Here is a 27,235-nt window from a genome sequence, read left to right on the forward strand (position 1 = left end):
GAGAGCCTTGGTGCATTCAGAATAATTGAAGCCTTCCAGGTTCAAATCCCCAAGATTCTTATGGAAAGGCAAACCTTTTAAAGCAAGTTCAAACTGCAGATTATTTTCTTTTCTTTTCTTTTTTTATAATATTTATTAAAGTTTCGAGATATTACAAAAATAAGAGAAAAAAGTAAGGAAAAAGGAAAAAAGAAACGAAAATGAAAATGAAAATACAAAGTAAAAACAGTTAAAAACAAATCAGTCTTTCCATATCTTATCTTTCATTTGCTTGTTTCCCTGACCTCCTCACACCTCCCTTTTTTGTATTCCAGTTCAGTTAGTTAATTCAGCAATTCCTTTCCCTCTTTGGTTTTATCTTAATCTTCCATCTTAATATATTATAACTTTAAATTATCACCTATTAACAATCCATTTTTACATATTCCTTTCTAACATTGCTACTAAAAGCCACTTAACTTCAATCCAACATCATTCTAACATTCATTAATTTTGTAGTGTTTCTGTAAATAGTTTTTAAATTTCTTCCAATCTTCTTCCACCGACTCTTCTCCCTGGTCACGGATTCTGCCAGTCATTTCCGCCAGTTCCATATAGTCCATCACCTTCGTCTGCCATTCTTCCAGAGTGGGTAAATCTTGTGTCTTCCAGTGTTTTGCGATAAGTATTCTTGCTGCTGTTGTGGCATACATAAAGAAAGTTCTATCCTTCTTTAACACCAATTGGCCAACCATGCCCAGGAGAAAGGCCTCTGGTTTCTTCAGAAAGGTATATTTAAGTACCTTTTTCAATTCATTATAGATCATCTCCCAGAAAGCCTTAATCCTTGGGCACATCCACCAAAGGTGAAAGAATGTACCTTCAGTTTCTTTACATTTCCAACATTTATTATCGGGCAAATGATAGATTTTTGCAAGCTTGACTGGTGTCATGTACCACCTGTATATCATTTTCATAATATTCTCTCTTAAGGCATTACATGCCGTAAACTTCATACCTGTGGTCCATAACTGTTCCCAGTCAGCCATCATTATGTTATGTCCAACATCTTGTGCCCATTTAATCATAGCAGATTTCACCGTTTCATCCTGAGTATTCCATTTCAACAGCAAGTTATACATCTTTGACAAAATCTTAGTTTTGGGTTCTAACAGTTCTGTTTCCAATTTTGATTTTTCCACCTGGAAGCCAATTTTCTTGTCCAGATTGTATGCCTCCATTATTTGATAATAATAAAGCCAATCTCGCACTTTATTTTTTAGTTTTTCAAAACTCTGCAATTTCAATTTATCTCCCTCTTGTTCCAGAATTTCCCAATATTTCGGCCATTTGGCCTCCATATTGAGCTTTTTCAGAGCCTTTGCTTCCATCGGTGACAACCACCTTGGGGTTTTATTTTCAAGCAGGTCCTTATATCTTATCCAGACATTAAACAATGCTTTCCTGACAATATGGTTTTTAAATGCTTTATGTGCTTTGACCTTATCATACCACAAATATGCATGCCATCCAAATACATTATTAAAGCCTTCTAAATCCAAAATGTCTGTGTTTTCAAGAAGCAGCCATTCTTTCAGCCAGCAAAAAGCTGCTGATTTATAATAAAGTTTAAGGTCTAGCAGGGCAAATCCACCTCTTTCCTTTGCATCCGTTAGTATTTTAAATTTTATTCTAGGCTTCTTGCCCTGCCAGACAAATCTAGAAATATCTCTCTGCCACTTCTTGAAGCAATCCATTTTGTCCAAAATTTGCAATGTTTGAAACAGAAACAACATTCTAGGCAATACATTCATTTTTATCACAGCAATACGGCCTAGCAGTGAAAGCTTCAGATTTGACCAGATTTCTAAATCTTTTTTCACTTCAGTCCAGCATTTTTCATAATTGTCTTTAACTAGATTCCCATTTTTAGCTGTCATGTTAATCCCCAGGTATTTCACTTTCTTAACCACTGTTAAACCTGTCTCATTCTGAAACCTCTCTCTCTCAATCGCTGTTAAATTTTTCTCTAAGACCTTTGTTTTTAACTTATTCAGTTTAAATCCTGCAACCTGACCAAATTCTTGAATCAGTTCCAAAACTCTTTTAGTACTAGATTCTGGCTCCTGTAATGTCAATACTAAGTCATCTGCAAATGCTCTCAATTTGTACTGTTTAGCTCCAACTTGTATACCTTTAACCAACTGGTCCCTTCTAATCGTATTCAACAGGACCTCCAGGACCGATATAAAAAGCAATGGGGAGATTGGGCAACCTTGTCGTGTCTCTTTTTCTATCTTAAATTCCTCCGTCACCACGTTATTAACAATTAATTTAGCCTTTTGTTCTGAATAAATTGCACTTATACCGTTTCCAAAGCCTTGACCTACCCCCATCCCCTGTAGATTCTTCTTCATAAAACTCCAAGAAATGTTGTCAAAAGCTTTCTCCGCATCCACAAATATCAAAACTGCCTTGGTATTAATATTCACTTGTAATTTTTCTAAAATATTGATTATGTTTCTCATATTATCAGACAAGTGTCTACCTGGGAGAAAGCCTGCTTGATCTTTATGAATCTCTTCCACTAACACTTTTTTTAGTCTTTTAGCCAAAATGTCTGCAAAGATTTTATAATCCACATTAAGCAGTGATATGGGGCGGTAGTTCTTAAGCTGCGTCTTTTCAGTCTCTGTTTTCGGTATAAGTGTGATATACGCTTCCTTCCATGACTCTGGTGCCCTTTTCCCATCCATTATTTCATTACAGACTTCCTTTAAAGGTTGTACTAACCATTCTCTTAAAGATCTGTAGTATCTAGAAGTCAGTCCATCCGGTCCTGGAGATTTACCTAATTGCATATTCTGAATGGCACCTTCTACCTCCTGTTCAGTTATTTTATAGTTCAGCATTAATTTGTTTTCTTGGTTTTTTGTAATCCATTTATTTTCAAAAATCGGTCTACATCAATTTCTTTCTGCGGCCCTTGTGTATATAGTTGTTTAAAATACCTCTGGAAACAGTTTCTAATCTCGACTGGGTTCTGTATGTTCTTTCCTTCCACTTCTAAATTTATAATAGTGTTTAATTTTTGTCTTTTTTTCATTTGCCAGGCCAACAATTTCCCACATTTATTAGCCGACTCAAATGTCCTTTGTCTCATTTGTTTAATTTTCCATTCTATCTCCTGATTCATCACTTTCATGTATTGTACTTGATATAACTTTATTTCTCTCAAGATCTCTTGCGACTTTGGTTTTGCTCTCAATTTCTTTTCACTTTCCTTTATTTTCTCCAATATTTTATCCTTCTTCTCATTTTGAATTCTCTTCTTTATTGCATTCTGTTGTATCAAGAACCCTCTCATAACAGCTTTGCTTGCGTCCCAGATTACTCTTTTTTCAACATTAGTGTTCATATTTATCTCAAAATAGTCTCTCAAGGTTTTTTGGACCTTCTTAGTCACTTCTTCATTTCTAAATAAGGTGTCATTCATCCTCCATCTGAAAGAGCCAGTTGGTGTTAGTTTCATCTCCATCTTCACAGCATTATGGTCGGAGCAAGTTTTTGGACAAATTTCCACTTTTCTTGTCTTTGGTGCCATTCCTCTAGTTACCCATATTTGGTCAATTCTTGTCCATGTCATTTTGGCTTCAGAGAAGAAGGTTCCCTCTCTAGCCAAGGGATTCTTTGTTCTCCAGATATCAACTAAGTCCAAGTTGTCTGTCATCTCAAAAAAGGTTTTCGGTAGTCTGCCATCCTTAGTGACTACCTGTCTTTGTGCCTTATCCATATTTGTAGATACCACTCCGTTCATATCTCCCATCAAAATCACATTATAGTCCAAATAGTCCATCCTCTAAATAGTCCAGCCTCTAAACATTTCCTATAAGGGCTAAGGCAAGTTAATGGGATTCTCTGAGGCTACTGCAAGCCTTCACACTGAAGACCCATTTAATTTCTGGGTCTTCTCTAAGGAGCTCTTAAGAACCGTCATTTAGTGTATACCTAAAAACATCATGTGGGATGTGGCCCCGAGGAACTGTACTATGTGACTAGCATCCGATGCCAAGTCATGAAACATTGTCTGGTCCCATGCATGCTTACATGGGAATATGTCCAATTTGATTTCAATGAGACTTAGTTCCAGGCTTAGTTTGCAATATGTGAAATCATTATGGACTGGTCACACACACAAAAAGAAAGGCTTTTTTATCATCGTCATCATCATCATTGTTATTATTTCACTTTATTATCTGCCCTTCACCATCAGGCCCAGGTTAGGCTAAAACAATTCAGTATTAAAAACAGTGTTTTAAGCTGTTTCTTGAGTCCCTGTCAGGGAAAAAGATGGGATATAAATAATGACGGTGGTGATGGTGATGATTAGAAGCAGCATGTCTCTGAATACTGGCCACTGAGGAACAACAGCAGGAGAGGGCTATTGCTCTCATGTCCTGCTTGTGGGCTTCCCAGAAGCATCTGATTGGCTACCAAAGGAAACAGAATGCTGGACCTACAAAGGCCCTAGGCCTGATCCAATTGGGTTCTTGTGTTCCCTACGGCACTATTGTCACAGAAAAAATGCTGCAGAGCTATCCCAGTTCCCAGGCAGCTGGATCAGAATGGCCTAAATGGCCTCGGCCCAGTATACCTGAAGGAGCGTCTCCACCCCCATCGTTCTGCCCGGACTCTGAGGTCCAGCGCCAAGGGCCTTCTGGCAGTTCCCTCATTGCGAGAAGCAAAGCTACAGGGAACCAGCCAGAGGGCCTTCTCGGTAGTGGCGCCCACCCTGTGGAATGCCCTCCCATCAGATGTCAAAGCGATCAACAATTACCTGACATTCAGAAGACATCTTAAGGCAGCGCTGTTCAGGGAAGTTTTTAATGTGTGGTTTTAGTGTATTTTTTGTTTCTGTGGAAGCCACCCAGAGTGGCTGGGGAAACCCAGCCAGATGGGCGGGGTACAAATAATAAATTATTATTATTATTATTATTATTATTATTATTATTATTATTACCAAGGAAGCTTCACTTTTTATGGCAGAGAAACAACTAAGCAGAAGAAGAGAAATATTATGAAGGGGTATTGTGGACCAAGTGACTGCAAAATAATTATTGACAAACTTTCTTTGATCTATCAGGAAATTAGAAAGATCTGCAGCAAATTGGTACCATAACACACTTTCCTTAAGCCTATAAATCTGGATAAGGTAAAAGGAACCAAGTATTGGGGTGGGTGGAAAATGAAGTCTAGCACACTGGAGCTGTTCTTTTAAACTTAATTATAGGGTTTCTGAGGAGTTGCAGATTCAAACTTGACTAGTGTTCAAATGCATCCATCAAGTCCCAACTACACACATAAACCCACCAAAATATATATTACCCTGGCTCATAAATCAATACAGAAATTTGACTTCCTTGAACTTTTCAGGCCAATAGTTAATGATTATAAAAGCATATTGCACTCCTCACCAATCTGGCATCATCCAGATGTTCTGGACTACAACTCTCATCAGTCATGGCCAATGCAGCTGTATAAGGCTGCATATAGGTGCATTTGGATTTTAAAAAAAATAGCGGCAGAGTTTAATTTTTTCCCTTACACAGAGGAAACCATCTGGTGAATATATTATGCCTGTCTAGACTTTTCCAACTTAGGCACTAATTGTATGATAAAATATTAACATACTTAGTAAAGTAACCAGTTTAAGCCCTGGCATTCTTCTGGAAATGTATACTGTCAAGGATGTTAAGGTGCCCTAAACAGGTGTGTTTTTACTGTTAGTCAGATCTTGCCAGAGTACAAACCTAGAGACACAGACAGACACTTTTTGGGTTCCAACTCTTTGTCACACTCTAACATTATCAATGATTGGAACAGAAGGTCCTCCTATCCAGATGGAACAGGCTCAGTCACATTAACTTCTGTGGAACAAAAGAAATGGCCTCAATCAGCAATACCATTGGGGTGGAGAAACCTGCTCTCTCCAAGGAACAGGAAGCATCTTTAGCTTTCCACCCTAACTCTAAGTAAAACACTACGTTTGGGGACACCATTGCAATAGGGACAAAACTTGTCCCTTCTTCCATATCAGACATTGGGTGGGCAAGTGTCCAAAGAACAATACAGAAAAGCGATGCAATAGAAAAGCGATGCAATAGTTTCCAGAGTACACAGATCTCTCTGTTCCTCTGACACGTACGTGTACAATAACAGTAATAGAGAATGGCAGTGAGATAGTGCCATTCCCTCACTACCACCAAGTCTTGACAAAATTGGGACGCGGGGAATTAATTCACAAACAACTGCTGGATTCCACTGAGGAAAAGAAAGAGGATGAATACTTGCTTCTATTTGTGGAATATATATGTTTTATTACAGTGGCCTGGTTCTCACGACAAAGGGCTTTGAATTATGGCTTACTACAGGGATGAGGAGATGGGTCAAGCCAGCAGGCCAAAGTCTTATCTTCCTCACTCCCACGAGCCAAGTATGACAGGTGGGTAAGGCAGCCGACCTCTCAGTCACTTGACAGCACAACAACATCTGCTGGCCTGTTTCACAGCACTTTGCAAGCCCCATTGATCAGCTGATCATCAGTGCTTTCAAAGCTTGCAAGCCCACTTTTAACCCAGTCACATCTTTACCTGACCAGCACCTGGTGTCATGTGACTTCAGGTGCAGGGCAAGTGGGAGTGTCTGGGCCTTAAAGGCTTCGCAAGCCAAACATGCGGCAGGGGACCTGGCCGGCCTAATTAGGTCTGTCCGCCAGAATTTCCCCACCAGTGGCTTACTGGGACTGCATGAATGCGATGTCTCACAGAAAGGTGCTCACAATCACTTTGGTATTCCCCCAGGTCATTTCTGCTCCCGCACCACAGTGAGCTATGCCAAGGTTTTGCTTAGGATGGCCATCTAAACACGGGCTTGTGATTCAGCTCTCTCCTCAGTGGCCATGAGCTGCGGCCAAGAAGAAACATCGGCTGATGCCAATGAACCTGGGTTACAGCTGTTGGGGAAAAGCACCAAGGCAAAAGCCAGCTCCAGATGGCTGGAATGCAAAACAGTGCAGATGTACTGTTGGGGAAAAGGTGGAGCCTATTCTCTGTACTGAGCACCGGATGTTAGCTCAGTGTGTCATCTGACCTGTACTGGAAGTACAGGGGAGGAGTGTGTGACTCTTCTGATGGAGTCTGAAGGGTGCAGTCACATTTCTATGTACTGTTGAGTGACAGGAATAAAACATGTAGAAAGGACTCCTGTCTGTCTCATTTCTCCTCCCTGGGAGAATGCAGGGAGGGGGAGAGACGCAGAGAAGCAGAGGGTGTGTTCTTCTCACGTTTGAGGAGGATCGCCGGTTTGTTTACCTAGCCTGCCGGGGTCGCAGACGGACGGTAAACACACAGTATCTCACTCAATTGCCTCGGGGGAGGCCAGGTACCTCTGCCTGTGAGATGAAGATACTGACATATGGCAGCCTTCGGATGGTTGCGATTCATCGGACATCTGCATGAGAGGCTGGTGGATTGTCCTCCTCTGCTCCAAGGAGGAAGGCAAGCGTCTGAAAGAAGCCAGAGGCTCAACAGACAGCTGGTGGAAAGAAGAGGTGTTTTCCAGAGCAACAAAGTTCAAGGTATGCTGCATTTCGGGCTAAAAGTGTGAACGCAGTTCAATTAATTCACTGGTTCACGGGGAGCTGCGTTTTGGAAAAATACAGCTCCGGGAGAAGAGGCCTGCATTCCACAAATTCTTGTGGTTAAGATAAGATGTCCTATTCAAATGCATTGTTGCTAAGTAACGGAAAGTTGGAAAGTTACTGGCAAAGGGGCTGGACTGTGATTATGAAGCTTGAGAAAAGCGAAACAAAACCAGAGAGTGTTTTGGCTACAAAGTTTACGTGCCCTTGGAAGGGACTTTTCATAGCAGCCAGAGTTTAGCTGCCAGGTGCAAAAGACCGTAAACAACTTGCAGTTTGCTGCGTGAGAAAGGAAAAAACAACTGTTGGATTTTACAGTTTGTTTGACAGTGTGAGCTGGAGACTTGGCTTCAAGATGGATGCCAAGAAAGGGGGAGGTTTGCCTTACCCACCTCCCTTAACCAATGACAATTATTCATCTTGGTCTGTAAAGATGAAGGCCCTGCTGCAGAATCAGAGGCTTTTTGATGTAATTGAAAACCCCATCCCTGCAGCACCAACCAGAGGTTGGGAGTCACAGAACGTGAGGGCCAGGACTGCTATAATTCTGTGTGTCTCAGATGATCAGTTGGTGCATGTTCAGCATTTAGAAAATGCGAAAGAGGTTTGGGACACGCTGCGTACAACGCATCAGAGAGATGCTGGTTCTTCAGCGTTGCTGTATTTTGAGAAACTGACCAATCTGAGACTTGCGCCTGATGGAGATGTTCAAGCGCACCTGACAGAAATGAAGTTTCTGCGTCAACAGATGGTGGAACGCAATTTCCGTCTTCAGGAGGAAGTGTTTTGCTTCATGATGATAAACAGCCTTAGCCGCACCTACAAGGTTGTTGCCAGTCAGCTTGGTTCCCTACCGGCCGCGCAGCTGACCGCGGAGAGAGTTTGTGCTGTGGTCCTGAATGAACACGACAGACTTGCTGCACTGGAAGAAAAAGACAGGGGGAGGGAAGAACAGAGTTCTAATTCCCCCACTGCTGACGCTACTGGGAAGCATGGAGTAGCATTGAGTGCTGTCCGATGCTACAATTGTGGACAGACTGGGCATCTACAGCGAAACTGTAAGAAGCCGCGCCAGTCAAGAGGAGCAAAGAGCAGCTCTACGAAGCCTGAGGCGTCAGGCAAAAGCCGTACCAAGTGCCAGGTGAAACCTGCAAAGGCTATGATGGCGAAAGGAACCACGCCAGATGTTGGGAACGCCTTCATAATCGACACGGGCTGTACAAAACATTTATGCCCGCACAGAGGACTATTTTCGACGTTGAGGAAGCAAAGCTTCACTGTGAAACAGCCCAACGGTCAGGAGTTGGAAGCGACTGGAATTGGGACTGTGTATCTTGAGAGTCTGAACTTGACTATAAGTGATGTTTACCTGGTTCCAGAACTGAGATTTAATCTGCTGAGCGTGTCGCAGATTGCAAAGAAAGGACTGAAACTGTCCTATGATGCTAAAAGCTGCAAGATCTACAAAGATGGAGAACTGTTTCTTACTGCCAAAGAGAAAGATGGACTGTATTTGTTGACTTTTGATCAAAGTGATTACATGAAATGTAATTCTTCTGATTCTAACGAAATCTCTCTCACAGGTGTGACCAGTGTGAGCACCAGGAAGGTGACCAAGACCAAGAAGGTCGACAGAGCATTTCAGCGGGTGTATGCTGATGTGATTGGTCCTCTAGAACCATCTAGAGGCGGTGCACGATTTTACCTTGTGTGTGTGGATTGTTTCACTAATTATTCTTGGGTTTATATGATGGAGAAACCGCAAGAAACTTTAGAAAAGTTTCAGGAGTTTTGTGACAAGGTTAAAAATATGCATGATGCTAACATTGATTGTCTTTTCACAGATGACAAGCAAGTTTTTCTGTTACAGAAGTTTCAGAAGTTCCTGGATGGAAAAGGGATAGACCACAAGGTGGCTGTTTCGACCGAAGCGTGGAACAGGGGGGTCTGTGTGAGAGTGAACAAAGAATTGCAAAAGGGGATGAATGCGCAATTGCTGAGTTCACATTTGCCACATGAATATTGGGCCGAATCGCTAGCGTCCTATCTTCATGTGTGGTTGAGAAAAGTCTCAACAGAGTTGGGATGTTCTCCTTTTGAGAAGCTGTTCAATAGAAAACCTTCTGTTGCCTATTTTAAGGTTTTCGGGTCTCATGTGAGAACAGAAGCTCCAGGTGGAGTAAAGAATGCCAGAGGCATTTTTGTGGGTTATGAAAAGGGTCTCTACAGAGTGGTTTTGTCTGAATCTGGTCAGGTGATTCTCACAAAGTTTCTAGAGAGTGCTCCAAAGCAAGAGCGGATAGTACAGACATTTCCCACAGGAAACGATTCAGATGATGATGATGATTTTTCTGATGTCACAGATTACAGTGGTACTGATGATGATGACGACAGTGATAGCTCAGAGAGTTCAGTTGTAACAGTCATTGAGAGAAAATCTCACACAATGGATAGACCTTCACAGGTGAAGGAAGAACCACTGATTGCTACTGGTTCTCAACAGAGTCCAAAGGTTGAACCAGTGAGCACAGAGGATCAGAACCTCATACGCAGGTCTGAGAGAGTTACAAAGGGTGTACCACCAAAGAGGTACTCAAAAGAGTTTGCTAACTTAGCTGTTGCATGTGTTGCTATTGTTAACAACTCAAAGCAGGTTAAAGCAGTGTCTAAGTCAGAGACAAAGACACAACAGAGAGTAGCTAGCCAAGGTAATGCAGAAGCACTCATTCCTTGGAAGCCAGACAACCAGAGAGGTACACTGGTGAAACCAGTGGTGGGGAGTTCCAAGGGTGGAACTGAAACAACAGGGGACTGTTTTATGTATAACAACTGTTTGTTCTCTTCTCTGGATCATGTTTTGCCAATTGATGCTTTTGGGGGAGGATGTTGGGAAAAAGCACCAAGGCAAAAGCCAGCTCCAGATGGCTGGAATGCAAAACAGTGCAGATGTACTGTTGGGGAAAAGGTGGAGCCTATTCTCTGTACTGAGCACCGGATGTTAGCTCAGTGTGTCATCTGACCTGTACTGGAAGTACAGGGGAGGAGTGTGTGACTCTTCTGATGGAGTCTGAAGGGTGCAGTCACATTTCTATGTACTGTTGAGTGACAGGAATAAAACATGTAGAAAGGACTCCTGTCTGTCTCATTTCTCCTCCCTGGGAGAATGCAGGGAGGGGGAGAGACGCAGAGAAGCAGAGGGTGTGTTCTTCTCACGTTTGAGGAGGATCGCCGGTTTGTTTACCTAGCCTGCCGGGGTCGCAGACGGACGGTAAACACACAGTATCTCACTCAATTGCCTCGGGGGAGGCCAGGTACCTCTGCCTGTGAGATGAAGATACTGACAACAGCAACACACTAAGTCAAACCATGGCTTTGCTCGGTGTGGCACTGAAGCAAAAATGACTGGGAAGGAGCAAAATGGCTGTGAGTGCCTCTCCAGAAGCCCCCACATTCATGTGGTCCTGACATAATTTGGTTTGCAATATTGTGCAAACCGGGCCAGCAGGGAACTTCTACCAGCTTTGCAGATGCAGCAAACATTTCCTAAATTTATTGTGTTAAGCAACACTTTGGCTAGTCAAATTGAGTTGTTTTCACTATTCTCATCTCCACAGTCTAAAATATGAATAACTGCATATCAACAGATGTTTCTAAGAAACCTCATTAGTAGACCCCTGCAATGGCAGACTAAAGCAGGATCTTTATTAAATCTTTATCCAAGAAGATGCTATTCTTACTGAATTGATTATTCTTACTATTTGAGCATGAAATCCCCAGAGACACTATCAAATCCTCCTGATTTACTATAGGAAGTAAAAAAAGAAAGATAATGTTCCATAAGGCATGTCCTTATAAAGCGTGTTCTCATTAAAGGAGAGCACGTGTTGCGGCTGGGGCCAGGCAAAGCACCCTGTAGTTGCCAGGCAAAATTGAAGGAAAGGGCCTGGCAAGGATTGGTGATGGTGTTGCTGGGGCAATTTGTATGTTGCCACTTTGGGGGTGGAGATCAGAGGATATTTAAGGAAGGCCCACAGAGAGTTGCTTTCTCTTTCGCTGTGGGCATCGGATCGAACACAGCTAAAGACCGGTTGTATAAATCTATATCTCATTCCTCATTTTCTCCTATTTTATTTTATTTATTTATTTGATCTTGGCCTTTTGTGTTTATCTCCCCAAAGTCTACCCCCCCCCTTCTTTAATTTATTTTCCAGGTTCTTTGTCTTTAGTTTTCAATTTTTATTTGTTTTTGTTCTGACTCTTGTTTCCATTTTACTAGCCTTCCCCCCCCAACTTTCCTCGTGGGCTTTTGGTCCCGTGGGGCTGCTGGGGGTGGCCGGGAGGGGGGGGCGGACCCTAGGCCTTTCGGCCCGGTTCGTAGCCGAGGCGCCGGGGACGGGGCTGGTTGACCTTCGGGCCCTTGGAGCTTTACCATTCCCCCCCCCCACTTCGTAGGGTTACTAGAGAAAAAAGCGGGTGCTTACCGTAGTCCTCCCCTGGCCTCTCACGGCGGCGGCCCCCTTTTCGCGCGCTTCGGCGCGCTCTTACTAGCCGGGGCGGGCCGGCTGGCGCGGAGGCTCCGCGCAGGCGCCGTTGGAGCCGCCGATTCGCACGCGGCGCTCGGCGCTTGCTTATTCGGCCCTGTTCGGGCCGGGCTTGGGGAGGCTTAGTCAAGCCTTTCCCCTCTTGGCCCGGGTATAGCGGGGAGTGCCTGGGGGAGCTGGGGGAGGCCGTGGGACGTGCCTTGGGCTCGGGGCCTATTTGGGCACCCCCCCCACCCGGCTCCGAGCGGTAGCGGCTTTTGCCGCGCTTCGGCGCCTGCGGCCTGCGGAGTTGGGCCGTTTTAGGCTGCGGGGGGGCCCTCCTCGGACGTTCCAGCTTTAGCCGGTGGCGCTTAGCGCGCACAGCGGCTTTGGTGGTTGGAGGCCTGCTTGCGGCCTGCTTTGGGCATTGGGGGAGGCCTTCTGCCTGAAGTCAGTTGGGAGGCCTCCATTTTGGGGAATTTTGGCGGGAGCGCCATTTTCTACTGCCTCCTCATTGCGTGCTGGCCTCTAGTGGCCGTTTATTGAAACGCAGCTATACCATTGGCCTTGATTACTGGCTGCGCCACCTGCTGGTGAGCCATATAGTTGCACCTATCGGGATTGATTGTTTTTCTGGCTGATTGACTATTCATTATAACAAAGAGCACTGGTGTAGCCTTGCATTAATTCTATTATTTGTCTTTTTTACTAGTAGCAGGTATGGCTCCAAAGAAGAAGGTGTCACGGAGGCTTGATCTCGCTTCCTCAGCGAAGCAGCCCATAAAAGGCCCGTCCCAAGCTTTGCGTTCTCCAGTGCCACAGCGATCTTTGAGACGCCTTCAGTCCATGGTCACTGGCTTGGCCAGTGACCCAGTGGTGTTAGCACGTGTTGAGGCTGAAATGGATGGTTTGATTCAACGCTGCTCGACTCCGACGACTTCTTCTGCTAGTCCAGCTCCGCCTGTTGACGCACCTCCTTCGGTGTCATCTTCGGCTGAAGATGAGGGGGAGGATTTGTTAGCTGGGGGTCTTTCGCGTACTAATCAATTGTCCCAGTCGTCGGTCTCACCTGTCTCCCAGGCTGCAGCGCCAAGGGTACGGGGCGGCCCCAGGGGTCCGACCAGGCGGAGGTCATCCGCCCGGATTCGGGCGGCACGGGGTTCAGTTGTACAGTCCTCATCAGTGGTGAGGTCTGTTCCTGGTCATTCACCTGTAGTCTCTTCTCAGTCAGTTCCAGGCGTTGTGCTGCAAGGCGACGCATCTGAGTCTTCGGTGGAGGACAGCCTTCCTCTCCCTCCAAAGTCGTCTTCTGGTGGGCTCCGTCGCCGGAAAAAGAGTTCCAAGAAGCGTGCTAAGAGGAGACGGAGAGACACCTCATCCTCTTCCGCAGGTACTTCGTCTCAAACCTCCAGTAGTGATGAGGAAGCTTCGCTTTCGCTATACTGGGGCTTTGGGGAGACATCGGGACTTCCAAAATGGGCTTGGGAGCGGAGGGCAAACTCTCACAGGGCAAAGTATGGGGCGGTGCAGGACTGTCTGGAAGGGGTCCTCATGCCTGATGTGAAAGTTTCCACCAACTCAGCTAGGGATATTATACCAGGTGCCCACTTGACTACAAAGCTGCGATCTAGGATTCTGGATGGCCGTTACATTGATATATTTAGCTTGGCACCCCCTCAGGAGTGTCAGGACTCCCAGGATAGAGGTTTGGCAGCCACGAAAAAGAGGGTGGTTTTGCCAAAGGTTGAAAGGACCTTCGAGCGATGGCTGGATAGTTTCCAGGTGTTCGCTGGAGTGGTGGCAGCGGCCTACCCACGGAGGTCCATGCATTTATGGGTTTATTTGTCCATAGTTCGCTCAGCATTTACGATGGCTGGAGCGTCTGCTGCGATTTCTTATGATGAGAATTTCAGACGCAGGGCTGCCAAGATCCCCACTGCCCGCTGGGACCGAAAGGATTTAGATGTATGGACCACTTATGTGGCTCCACGTATTGACAATAAGATCCCTGAATCGCAAAAAACTAGGATTGTGCCAGCTAAGACGGGTCGCAAGTTCTTTTGTTGGGATTTTAACAAAGGAACCTGTCAGCGCCAATTCTGCAGATATTCTCATAGTTGTGAGAAGTGTTCAGGGAACCATCCAGCTTCTGCCTGTGCAGGGGTTCGACGGCCCTTTCGGAAGGGGTGGGGCTCACAGCAGCCCCCGAAAGCCGCGCCCCAGGCTGCAGCCGCCGGTGCAGGAAAATAGTGTACTTTCCTCCTTAGCTCATACCCCGGTTAGGCTACAGCCGTTGTTGTCATTGTTACAGTTATACCCTCTTCAGGAGGCAGCATCTTATTTGCGTGACGGTTTTTCCCTGGGTTTTCGAATCCCAGTGGCGGCAAATCCTGTAGCTAGAAACCCTTCAAACCAGAAGTCTGTGAAGGATATGCCTGACGTGGCGCGTAAGAAAATTGGGAAAGAACTGGCTCTACGCCGTATGGCAGGCCCTTTTGCCGTTCCACCCTTTCCTAATCTGCATATTTCACCCTTAGGTATGGTTCCTAAAAAAGCTCCGGGGGAATTTCGCCTGATTCACAACCTTTCACACCCTAGGGGCACATCAGTAAATGATGTTATTCCCCCGGAGCTTTGTTCGGTGAAGTATGCCTCGCTTGATCAAGCGATCAAAATGATAAGAAAATTTGGACAGGGTGCCCTGCTAGCCAAATGTGACATTGAGTCTGCATTTCGGCTGCTTCCAATTCATCCTGATGACTTCTGGTTGCTGGGATTTCAGTTCGACTGGGAATTTTACTTTGATAAGGCCATGCCCATGGGCTGCTCGGTAGCCTGTGCGGCCTTCGAGTGTTTTAGTTCATTTCTGGACTGGGCTCTGCGCAAAAGAACTGGTTTGGGCGGAGTCACTCATTATTTGGATGGTTTTTTATTGGCCTCAGCTAGCGATACGGGGAATTGCGTGGTGTTGCTGCAGGCCTTTGCTGCCTTAACCGAGGAACTGGGCGTGCCGTTAGCTGCGCAGAAAACTGAAGGTCCTTCTACGCAGCTGACTTACCTGGGTATTTCGTTGGATACGGTGGCGCAAACTTCCAGTTTGCCGGCGGATAAGATACTCACGCTGAAGGGCGTCATCGCTGAACTCATTCCCATGAAAAAAGTTACTCTGCGGCAGCTGCAGTCCTTGCTGGGCCACCTAAACTTTGCTTGCAGGGTGATCGCCCCAGGGCGACCTTTCTGTTCCCGCTTGGCCAGGCTTATGTCAGGTTTGAGGTCCCCGAGGCATAGGGTGCGCCTGTCAGCTCAGGTGCGTGCTGACCTTCGTATTTGGTTGGAATTCCTGGAGGAATTCAATGGGGTGTCTCTTTGGCAGGACACCTTGAACCTTTATACCGATTTTCAGGTGCACTCTGATGCTGCGGGGTCGTTGGGTTTTGGTTTGTATTGGGATGGCAGGTGGTGTGCCGAGCGTTGGCCTTCAGCTTGGCGTGGGGAAGCTATAACTCGGGACTTAACTTTTCTTGAGTTTTTTCCCATTGTAGTGGCAGTCCATTTATGGGTCGAGCATTTCAGGGACCGTCGTGTATGTTTTTGGACAGATAACCTGGCGGTGGTGAACGTGCTAGCCAAGCAGTCTTCACGATCACCTAGGGTATCAGCCCTGCTGAGGGTCTTTGTTTTGCATTGCTTACGTTTTAACATTGTATTTTCTGCTCGTTTTGTTCCTGGAGTGTCTAACGAGATTGCTGATGCTCTGTCCCGTTTTCAGATGCAGCGGTTCAGGTCCCTGGCGCCAGTGGCTCGAGACCGTCCGGAATTTTTCCCGGATCATCTCTGGAACCTTGGCAGCACTTAGTTTTACAGGGAGTAGCTGCATCTATTGCCCCCTCCACATTGAGGTCCTATAAGAAGGCTTGGACCGATTTTTTGCATTTCACTGGGCAATCCGTGGTAGGGGGAACATGCACACCTCATTCTACTGCACAGGTGCTCCAATATTTGGCGCATCTATTTCAGATGCGGAGGGCAGCCAGGACGCTGAGATTGCATGCGGCTGCAATTTCCTTCTTTAGCAAAGTTTATTTTAATAATGATCCATGTGGGAAGTTCGTGGTGCGCAAGGCTTTGGAGGGGTGGGGGAGGCTTTGCCCCTCCAGACCAGCTACAAGGAGGCCTATAACGTTTGGATTGTTGACCAGGATGCGAAGTAAACTAAAGGGCATCTGTTGGTCCAGGTTTGAGGCGCGGTTATTTTCCGCAGCCTATTCGTTAGCCTTTTTTGGAGCCCTGAGGGTTGGGGAGGTGGTGTGTGAACCTAAGCAGGATGGAGGTTCGAGAGGTTTGTTGCTGCAGGACGTGAGCTTGTCTCAGTCAGAATTGCAGATCCTTGTCAGGAGTTCCAAAACTGATCAACTGGGTAGAGGGGCAGTTATTCGGCTCCCAGCAACTGGGCTAGGGGGCCCTTGCCCAGTCAAGGATCTCCAGAAATATATGGCGTTGCGGCCTCCTGGGGGAGGGGCCCTGTTCATTCATGAAGATGGGCGTCCATTGGCACGCCATCAATTCACTGGTGTTTTGCGCAAGGTCGTTGCTGCTTGTGGCCATGCAGCCTCTGAGTTTGCTCCGCATTCCTTCAGGATTGGGGCTGCAACAACAGCCGCCCATTGGGGCTTGTCGGCAAGGAGGATTAAAGACCTGGGTCGCTGGAAGTCGGACGCATATAAGGGTTATGTGCGGAAATGATGTTGATCTCGTGTACTCACATCTTTTGTTTTACCCTAGGTCTACCCACTGTCCGGGTTTGGATAGTGGGGCACAGTATTGTGCATTGGGCCGCTTGCAGAGCTCGGCAATCTGAACTGGGAGTTGGCCTCGGCCTTCCGCAGCACGTGCGAGTGTCATGGATCTCCAGAAGGGGGATGCGGTGGAAGGAGTTCTTACCGCTAATGCAGAGGCGTGTTCTTCTGGAGGGCCCCCCTACGGCGATTGTGGTGCAGCTTGGGGAAAATGATATGGTTTCTTTTTCCTGTTATGTTTTACGTGCTGTTATTTTGCAGGATTTGAGGGACCTGGCGGCCTTGGTGCCCGCTACTAAGCTAATTTGGTCACAGTTGCTTCAGCGTTGCATCTGGAGGGGTAGTCCCTGCCCTGCGGCCACCGAAAGGGTGCGAAAGCGTATTAATTCAGCTGCGAGCAAGCTGGTGTCTGATCTGGGTGGGCTTGTGATTCCCCACCCAGATATTAATGTTAAAGCCACTGATTGCTACAGGTTTGATGGGGTTCATCTTACCTCTGTTGGGAATGATGTATGGTTGAGGTCAGTGGTGGCTAAGTTGAGAGTGTGTTTAGGTTTGTGAGTGGTTGGCGGTGAGCGTAAGGGCTCAGGTGGCGGTTAGGCATTGGTTTAAATTGGTTGGTGGAGGGGTATGGATTGGCTGTGCCTGCCCCTCAGGTGATGCTGCTGCACGGGAATTCCGTTAAAGGAATTCAGGGGCTTACCATCCTTTCGTCCAAACCCCTGGAATCGGGTTTGGGCCGTGTAAGCCCCTAGGAGCATGTGGGGAGAAGCTGAGGGTCTGTGTCGCAGCTCCAGTTATCCCCTGATCTTGTTCCTCCACACTGGCTTTCGCTGGAATCCGGAAGTCAGTGCTGTCCCCATGGCGGGGGGACAGCTAGTCTTAACCAATGCCTAAGCAACCACTCACAATTTTGTATGATAATAAAGTTGTGGCCAAAAAATTATGCCAAAAACCTTAAACAAAAATTATGTGTGAAGTGTGAGTTATTTGGGATAAGGGTGTTTTGGGGGACCTCAGCACGCAAAGCGTGTTCTCATTAAAGGAGAGCACGTGTTGCGGCTGGGGCCAGGCAAAGCACCCTGTAGTTGCCAGGCAAAATTGAAGGAAAGGGCCTGGCAAGGATTGGTGATGGTGTTGCTGGGGCAATTTGTATGTTGCCACTTTGGGGGTGGAGATCAGAGGATATTTAAGGAAGGCCCACAGAGAGTTGCTTTCTCTTTCGCTGTGGGCATCGGATCACCCGCCCGCCCTCCCTTGTTGGGCTTCCGCTTGACCTTGCTATGCCTGTCATGGGGTCGTTTGCATTGGTGCGAGGGCCTGGTAGGAATTTTGCCATTTGGCTGATTAGTGTGTGCCATCTGGTTTTTGCCTACCGCGTAGCAAATCGTCACAACTTGTAAGGTTGGCGGTTAGGCATTGGTTTAAATTGGTTGGTGGAGGGGTATGGATTGGCTGTGCCTGCCCCTCAGGTGATGCTGCTGCACGGGAATTCCGTTAAAGGAATTCAGGGGCTTACCATCCTTTCGTCCAAACCCCTGGAATCGGGTTTGGGCCGTGTAAGCCCCTAGGAGCATGTGGGGAGAAGCTGAGGGTCTGTGTCGCAGCTCCAGTTATCCCCTGATCTTGTTCCTCCACACTGGCTTTCGCTGGAATCCGGAAGTCAGTGCTGTCCCCATGGCGGGGGGACAGCTAGTCTTAACCAATGCCTAAGCAACCACTCACAATTTTGTATGATAATAAAGTTGTGGCCAAAAAATTATGCCAAAAACCTTAAACAAAAATTATGTGTGAAGTGTGAGTTATTTGGGATAAGGGTGTTTTGGGGGACCTCAGCACGCAAAGTCAATACAATTCAATTCAATATTGTCTAACAGAAACATAAAATTGGTTGGGTGTTTTAAGTATCCAAGAATGCCACAAAAATAACTACGCATTTTACCCAGAAAAGAATATATTTGGAGTCAATAACATAAACTATCTTTGAAGTAGTGGATATCACGGCACACTTGTTGAACTTTGTGGTCTATTCCTTAGGAGTTTTGTAGCACAGTATCATTAGTAGGCTAAACATGCACAGCTCTTTTTCTCCATAACACCTGAATCAGGAGAGGCTCGGCAAACTCCGCCCCAGGGTCTTAATGCAGTGGCGGACTGGATGAGAGCCAACTGAGTCTGAACCCTAGGAGGATGGAGACCCTGTGGGTAGGTGGTTCCCATGTCTGAAAGACAGACCAGTTGCCTGATGTAGATGGAGTACCACTCCCTCTAAAAGAGCAGGTACACAGTAGGTATTCCTGGATACAACTTTGTCATTGGTGCCTCAAATCTCTATGGTGAGGAGTGCCTTGTACCAGCTTATTTATTTATTTATAAAAAAATATTTCTATACTGCTGTATTGTTTTAAAAAAATCAAAGTGGTTTATAACAATAATACATAAAATACAATAAATACTATATTGCCAAGTTTAAAACAAGCAGTAAATAATCATTGTGGAAAGATGTATTAATTGCCTGTGTAGGACTGGCAGAATAGGAAAGTTTTCAGCAGGAGTTAAAAAGCTGACACAGAAAGTGCTTTCTGAATCTCTATTGGCAGAGTTTTCCACAGGACTGGGCTGAGACTTGGTCTCTCATTGTAAGCAAAAGGCTGGGTTTCTTACTGTTGTAAAATGAGCCTCACCAACTTGGGGAGTAACCATATTCCTCAGTAAATAATTTCAGGGATCGAGTTGGGCTATAAAGCTTAAACCTTGAACCTTGAACCTGGCTCGGTAGTAGATGGGCAGCCAGTGCACTGCTTTAACAACAGTGTCACATGTTCTCAACCAGATGCCCCACCCACAGTCTGGCTGCCACATTCTGCGCCAGCTGGAGCTTCCAAACCAGACCCAAAGGCGGTACCACATAGAGCGCATTACAGTAATCCAGCCTCAAGGTTACCAACGCAAGGACCATAGTGAGCAAGAGATCCCTACCCAGGAACAGCCATAGCTGGCAAATCAGATGAGACTGGTCAAAGGCACTCCTAGTCCCAGAGGACACTTGGGCCTCTAATGCCACTGTTATAGTGGCCCAACTGGCCTCAAGTCCAAGTCAGACACTTAGCGCTACTGGTCCCATGCTATTCCAGTGGAGATTCAACAAGCCTCCTTGCTTTTGACTTTCAGACATCTCTTGAAGACGTCTCTTGCGTCAACTTCTCGTTAGCCAATCGCCACAACGATTACCCACATTTTTATTATTTTAAAATGGAATTTTACGCTTCAGTGTTGTACACCTCCCAGATATATGGCAGTATAGAAATAAATAAATTTTAATCTCCGTCTCATTTTCAGCAGCTTTCCTGGGTGTTGTTAAAGTCAACCTGGATGAAGACAGGCGCTGCTTGAAGCAGGTGCCTAATTGCACAGAGAGATGCTGACATTGTCTGGGCTCCTGGCAGAAACTCCACTGAAAGAATAATGTGTGAAGCCGTTTGGAACTAGCCCTGAACTGCTCCCATTAGAGGGAGTCTCACCCAACAACAAGTCAGTTCCAACAAACAACCTCCTTTTTCCCCCCTAGGAAAGAATACTCATCTCTCTCTATATATATATATTTGGTGCAGAGCCTTTCAGGAAGCTGGCAATCAAGCAGTGTTGGGGAAGAGAGGCCAATGCTAAACAAAACATATGGCTTAGGGGACTACGCTTTTTTGAGAGGGAAGTAAGAGGCACTTAAGCAGCAGACCCACCTCCTCTCATTCCCTATTCTTTACCATGGAACTTTGCAGGTGCTAAATAGCCTCTGCTGCCTGATCATTTTACACATGATTTAGTCCAATGATTAGCCTCTCTAATAAAATGAACCGGGCAGTTTTTGTTGTTGTTGTCCTTGTACTTCTGGTGGCATTACTGCTGAGGTGGCCAAAATTTGCCAATCCTGAACTTGTGAACAATGTAAGCTCACTCTGAATGTCAAAGCGCAGAGGACTGGAGCCAGCTGTTATCTGGGCACAGGGAAATGCACACACAATTTTTCATGCTGTAGTTACTACTCATAATACTGTTTTTTTAAAAAAACACAAAACTGAGATTTTCCTGTGGTTTAAAATTAAAATATGGTACTCTTACCTAGGAGTAATATTTTGCATAGTAAGCCAAGCCATCATCTCTAACCTGCCGGGCCTTAGGTCTGGTTCAAATATGCATGTACGTTCTTTTAATTTTTCTATGCTTTGTGACAGGCGAAACAATGCCATTTAAAAGTGATGGATTTGAGGTGATGTAAGGAAACATGAAAATTATCTGTGATGTTATATTTGTAATAGCCCACTCAAACATGCAAGTCATTATTTAAACTGTGGGGGATTTTATAGTTTTGTTGGTTATTATGTTATGTATTCTTGTGTTTTCATACTGTCAAGCACCCTGTTATCCTAGGATGACGGGTAGAAGAATAATAATAATAATAATAATAATAATAATAATAATAATAATGCATTTATCTACAGATAACTTTTACAACTTCTTTCAAATATGGGCTTGGAAACTTTACAAGCAACAAGCCAAACAGAAACCAGAAGCACACAAGGTATTTTCATGCTGCGACCCTATGCTGACAAAATACAAAATTGCAATATCAGGCTAGTTGTCTGAAGTTACTAACAGTGCAATCCTAACCATCTGTACTCCACAATAAGTCCTATTTAATTCAAGTGGGCTTCCTCCCAGGTAAGTGTAGCTTGGGTTACTGCCTAAATAATGTTTACAACTCACTCTCCTCTATAGACTACTGCCAATAGTTGCCTTTCCATTTTGTCCGATGAAGTAATTTATAACTTTGTTAGTTTGCCTACTCTTATGCTAACAGAAGTTGATCTAATATGTCTTATCTCTCTTTCTCTGTCTGAGAACTGTATCACACATTCCATGTAATCTGTAAGTGATACGTAGGCAGGTTCAATAAATCTGCTTACTTCTTTGCTATAGGCAAGTGCCCATTTCCCTTCTAGTGTGCAACTCCACCTAAAATATGCTTTCCCTTCTGCAAGTCAAGCTTTCGTAAAATTATCTGTAAAAAGCACTAGCAGCTCCTCACTGCTAATTTCCTCAAACACCCAACAGGAATGGAGCAACCACCTTATTCTCCATGGAGGAAACAAAGAACAAGTCTTGGATAATAAGCAAAAGCAAAATTTATTGACCACTTTGTGTAGGTCATTGCTGCGATGATCACACACATATGAGCCTTTTGCTACCTTCATATGTGCTGAGAACCTGTGGCCAAATATGGTGTCCCAAATAAATACTTGCACATGAACAGCAAACGGCCAGCTGGGGCTAGTATCACTTATTTATGTAAAGCACTTATATACCTTTTTTAATTAAGGATTTCAATCTGTTTTACAAAAAGTTAAACAATCAAACAAACACATGACAAACAGCCAGCAGATAAAAGTGTAATTAAAAGTCATAGTAAAAACTTTATATGAATGCCTGGCCTTAAGATTGGTAGCAAGGTTGGTAGCAGGTGCATTTTCCATAGGAGAACATCTCACAACTGGGGTGCCACCACTGAGAAAGCCCCTTCTCTCACAGAAATAAGTCTCACCACTGGTATCATGTTAATTAACCAACTTGTACTTTCTATTTCTTGATAAAGTGTGTGAATAATTGCTATAAAATACATTCTCACACAGTAAAGTATTCAGTACTGAGCAATATTGTAAAAAAAATGATTAACAGGTGTCACTGGTTCACATTTTTTTTGCAAAACATTGCATAGTACAACAAAAAGCTGGTTTGGGGCATGTTTATAGGAGATTTTATCAAAGTGTTGAATTCCAGAATTTTTTTTTGTCTCATAAAACATCAACGGAATGCTGTTCTTCAGAAAACACTCTCAGGAAGATCGTGCCTCCAAAGAAAATGTAAAAATGTTGAGAGCATAACAAATATCCTTGCTTTTTTAAAAAAATACATTACCCAATATAAGCATAAAAAGGTTGGCATTGTTTTATCATGACCGTCCAAAAATTGAGTCATGCCTAGATACGCCAAGTTTATTTTTCATGTATTTTGTTTTGTTTTGTTTTAAAACTGCTGTTCATTGATTAAAATCCCAGGACAGTTTACTGTAAAACCATATAGGGTTATATCCAGTAACACCATCCCATTAGGACAAGGACTTCAACTTGAGCCATGGAACTTCCACTTCCTTTCCTCCCCCTGCCATCCACATCTGCTCCAGAGGTTTTGCATGTTTTTAAGGGAGGGGGATTTTTTTTGCATGCGCTCTCGCTCTCGTTCTCGCTCTCTCTCTCTCTCTCACACACACATGTTGTATAATATTTGAGGGATGCGGCTGGCACTGTGGTCTAAACCACTGAGCCTCTTGGGCTTGCTGATCAGAAGGTCAGCGGTTCAAATCCCCATGACGGGATGAACTCCCATTGCTCTGTCTCAGCTCCTGCCAACCTAGCAGTTCAAAAGCACACCAGTGCAAGTAGATAAATAGGTACCACTGTGGTGGGAAGGTAAACGGCGTTTCCATCACGGTGTTCTGTTGCTTCAGAAGCGGTTTAGTCATGTTGGCCACATGAGCCGGAAAGCTGTCTGTGGACAAATGCCAGCTCCCTTGGCCTGAAAGCGAGATGAACACCGCAACTCCCATAGTCGCCTTTGACTGGACTTCACCATCCAGTGGTCGTTTACCTTTTACCTTTTTTATAACATTTGAGGTTACAAATCAGAAATCCAAGTACAAATCCAGCTCAGATCACTGGTGACCTTAGGTACAGTATGTCATCTCACAGGGCAAACAGCTGCACTCTTAACTTCTTGGAGAAAGTATTGTGGGGATCAGGATACAAAAACATAGTGCCTACAAACAGATATCGGCATACGGCCCAAAATAAGCGCACCTGTGCTGGGCTCACTGGGCTATGTGAGCACACACTAAGCCATTATGAAAAGGCCTGGGCACACCTCCCATTTCCACCAAATCCTACCCACCCCCCTACTCTCAGTCAAGCAACACAAGCTCCCATTTCTCATAACAGCCTGGCGTGGTACCCAAAAACAAGGGACAAAGGGAGAGAAAGGCAAACACAGATTGGTGGGGATCCTTCCGCAGAGGCACACTCTGCGTGCAATAGGCTCAAACACCCATATTAAACAGAATAGGAGAAATCCATCTATATTAATCACGTTGGACAAAATAGATTCAGGCTATTGGGGACTTCCCCACCCCCACCAAAAAAAGAAGTCATACAATTAAATCTTTACTAAGTGAGAAATCAAACTTAGCATACATAAACATGACTCAACATTTAGTAATCTCTACCAAAGGACAATTCAGTGGAAAAGCCAATTAAAGTAAGTTTTGTTTAACGTAAACAAGCTGCTGCCTTGGCCATATGTCTTTGTTCTTGTAAATGTAATCCCCCGGTTCTCTACCCTAGACTGGAGACTTTGAAATTCCTCTTAAGGATAATAACAGTAGACAGCACTTGAATGCTCCCTTTGAAGCACGCACTACACAGACTTTACTGCTGACCTTCAATTTTCAACAAGATTAATCCCAGATCTACAGTTGGGGTAGTCTAAACGTGATTATCAATCACAGTTGGTTTTTTGCATTGTTGTTGACCATTTCGAAATACGCTGCAAAATGGCAACCGGCAGGATATGAATTACCTGTTCAGCGTTGCATTAATATTTTATGCATAATATGGTCTTTATCTCAAAATGTTTTGAAGGCCTTTTTCTCCCCTACATATTTTATTTACTCTGGAGTAGTCAAGGATATTTGTCACCTTGCTCTGTACATTGACCAGTGTATAATTACAGCAAACTAAAAACAGTCAGGGGGCATTCAATATTGAGCCAAAGGGAGCTTCCATAAGGCCACAAGAAAAGGAGATGAGCACAATGGGTAGGCCCTGGAAATGTAACAGTTTGAGAGAGAAAAATGTCTGGATTCTTTGGGAGTAAATGAGTGGATGAATGGTGTTGATACTGTAAGGGGTGGAGGCTAGCACAGAAGTTCCCTACCAAAAAATAAACACTTGTAGAGGTAGAATATGCTACACACCATTTACTTAGAGGTGGGCAGAAATACCTCGGTAGGAAAGCACATACTTTTGAATACAGAAAGTCCAAGATTGAGTCTCCAGTTACTCATACTGTATAGCAGTACTGGGAGACACTTCTGCCTTATTTCTTAGAGCAGGCATAGGCAAACTCGGCCTTCAGATGTTTTGGGACTACAACTCCCATCATCCCTAGCTAACAGGAGCAGTGGTCAGGGAAGATGGGAGTTGTAGTCCCAAAACTTCTGAAGGGCCAAGTTTGCCTATGCCTGTCTTAGAGCATCCCTGTCAATCAGCTAAGTGGACCAATGGTGGGACAGCATAAGGAAGCGTCTGTCCTCTTATGACCCACATAACACTTTAGGCTAATCTGAAGTATAAACAACATGAGTATGCAGCCAACTGGCAACAATGATTGGATAGCTCAGTCAGTAGAGCATGAGACTCTTGATCTCAGGGTTGTGGGTTCGAGCCCCACGCTGGGCAAAAGATTCCTGCATTGCAGTGGGTGGGATGAGATGACCCTGGTGGTCCCTTCCAACTCTACAATTCTATGTTTCTACGGTGATGTTCTCTTCAAACCTGGGCAGGCAGCAAGGGAAAACTGCTTAGAGGATCAGCATGGATTCTCCAAGCCCAATATCATCCCCAAGGAGCCTCAAAATTGGCCAAAACGTATGCTCCTTAACTGGGACACAGGTGGCACTGTGGTCTAAACCACTGAGCCTAGGGCTTGCTGATCAGAAGGTAGGTGGTTCTGTTGTTCGGTCCCTGCTCCTGCCCACCTAGCAGTTCGAATGCATGTCAAAGTGCAAGTAGATAAATAGGTACCGCTCTGGCGGGAACGTAAACAGTGTTTCCGTGCGCTGCTCTGGTTTCGCCAGAAGCGGCTTAGTCATGCTGGCCACATGACCTGGAAAAACTGTCTGCGGACAAACGCCGGCTCCTCGGCCTATAGAGCGAGATGAGCGCACAACCCCCCAGTCGTCCGCAACTGGACTTAACGGACAGGGGTACCTTTACCTTTACCTTATGCTCCTTCACGGTTCAGAAAGACTGCAAGCAGAGTAAATAGGATGAACATTCAAATAAGCATCTGACTAAAGAGGTTGCCTCGCTGCAAATTACTGCTTTCAGTGGCATGTGCAGTTAGCTTCCCATCTAAATACATGTTGCAAACCTGATGGGGGTTATACATTCAGAGGTGCATGCCATCTGCTTTACCCAATGAGTCCTTAAAAATAAGGAAGGCATACAGCCCTTTCCAAGTTTAAAGAATCGTGGTGGGAGGGTCCTGGGATTGGAGGATGAGCAGCTTCTCTGAAGCAAGTTCACTTCACTCTATGTGAGTTTAATGCATTTATTGTCGTTTTCAATATTGATTTCACTGTTTATTTATACAACTGTAGCACAAAAGTGAAAGCTACATGTTCTTTAAAAAAAAAGGTTAAAATTACTGTGTATTTGTACAACTGTGGCAGAAAAATTTAAAAAATTAAGGGTGGAAAAAAGGAGATGTTACATGAGTTCCTCTAATCCTGGGAACATGACTGGGGATTAACTGAACTGCCAAGACTTCACAGAAGTAACAAACGATACCAGATGAAAGCTTGCCTCCATAAGCTGTGTCAACTTCATTATGTTGTTTGAAATATATTAGCACTAAATACACTTTCCCCTCCACAAACAGTTAAGTTCCCCACCCATTCGGGGTTTAGACATAGCAGCCGAAGTTGTATCGTCATTGGAACCTGAGGGAGGAAATCAAGAGGCTGAACGAGTTTTTCAAGCTCTCTTCCACTATTAAGTTGTTATTCCAAAATAGTTTTTGCCCAGCTCAAAACTGCAACACTTTTGCTCTCTCTGTCTTACAAGAAAAAAAACTGTGCAGTCCTGGGAAGATGACTCATTAGCAAATCCTTTTCTACTTGCCGAAAACCTGCCCCTCTTCATTAGGAACATAAAAGATAAAAGCTCTTAAATGGCATTAGCTGGAATACGCCTACACACAGTCAGTACAAATAAATTAATTGCACCTGGCCTCTAACAGCCAAAGTGTAGCAGGAACATCTTGTTTCATTAACAAATTAAACTGTAATAGAGTATCAACACTCCTGTTATGAACATAAACATTGTTTGGCAACTGCAAATGATAGAAATACA

The 27,235-nt window shown here is 44.8% G+C and overlaps 2 protein-coding genes across 13 annotated transcripts in view; one reads left to right on the forward strand and one right to left on the reverse strand.

Moving 5' to 3' along the window:
• Positions 1 to 27,235, reverse strand: part of TEAD1 (TEA domain transcription factor 1) — a 186,235-nt gene that overhangs the window by 119,473 nt on the left and 39,527 nt on the right. The gene's annotated exons all lie outside the window — the stretch shown is intronic.
• LOC308460227 (integrase/recombinase xerD homolog) lies at positions 12,981 to 17,063 on the forward strand. The gene is made up of 2 exons (XM_080976329.1): positions 12,981 to 13,588; positions 15,968 to 17,063. Exons 1-2 carry the CDS (start codon positions 13,045 to 13,047, stop codon positions 16,939 to 16,941), a joined length of 1,518 nt encoding a protein of 505 aa, XP_080832455.1. The 5' UTR covers positions 12,981 to 13,044; the 3' UTR covers positions 16,942 to 17,063.

The sequence above is a fragment of the Podarcis pityusensis genome, assembly GCF_964106645.2.
Source record: "Podarcis pityusensis genome assembly, chromosome: 1".
Taxonomy (NCBI): domain Eukaryota; kingdom Metazoa; phylum Chordata; class Lepidosauria; order Squamata; family Lacertidae; genus Podarcis; species Podarcis pityusensis.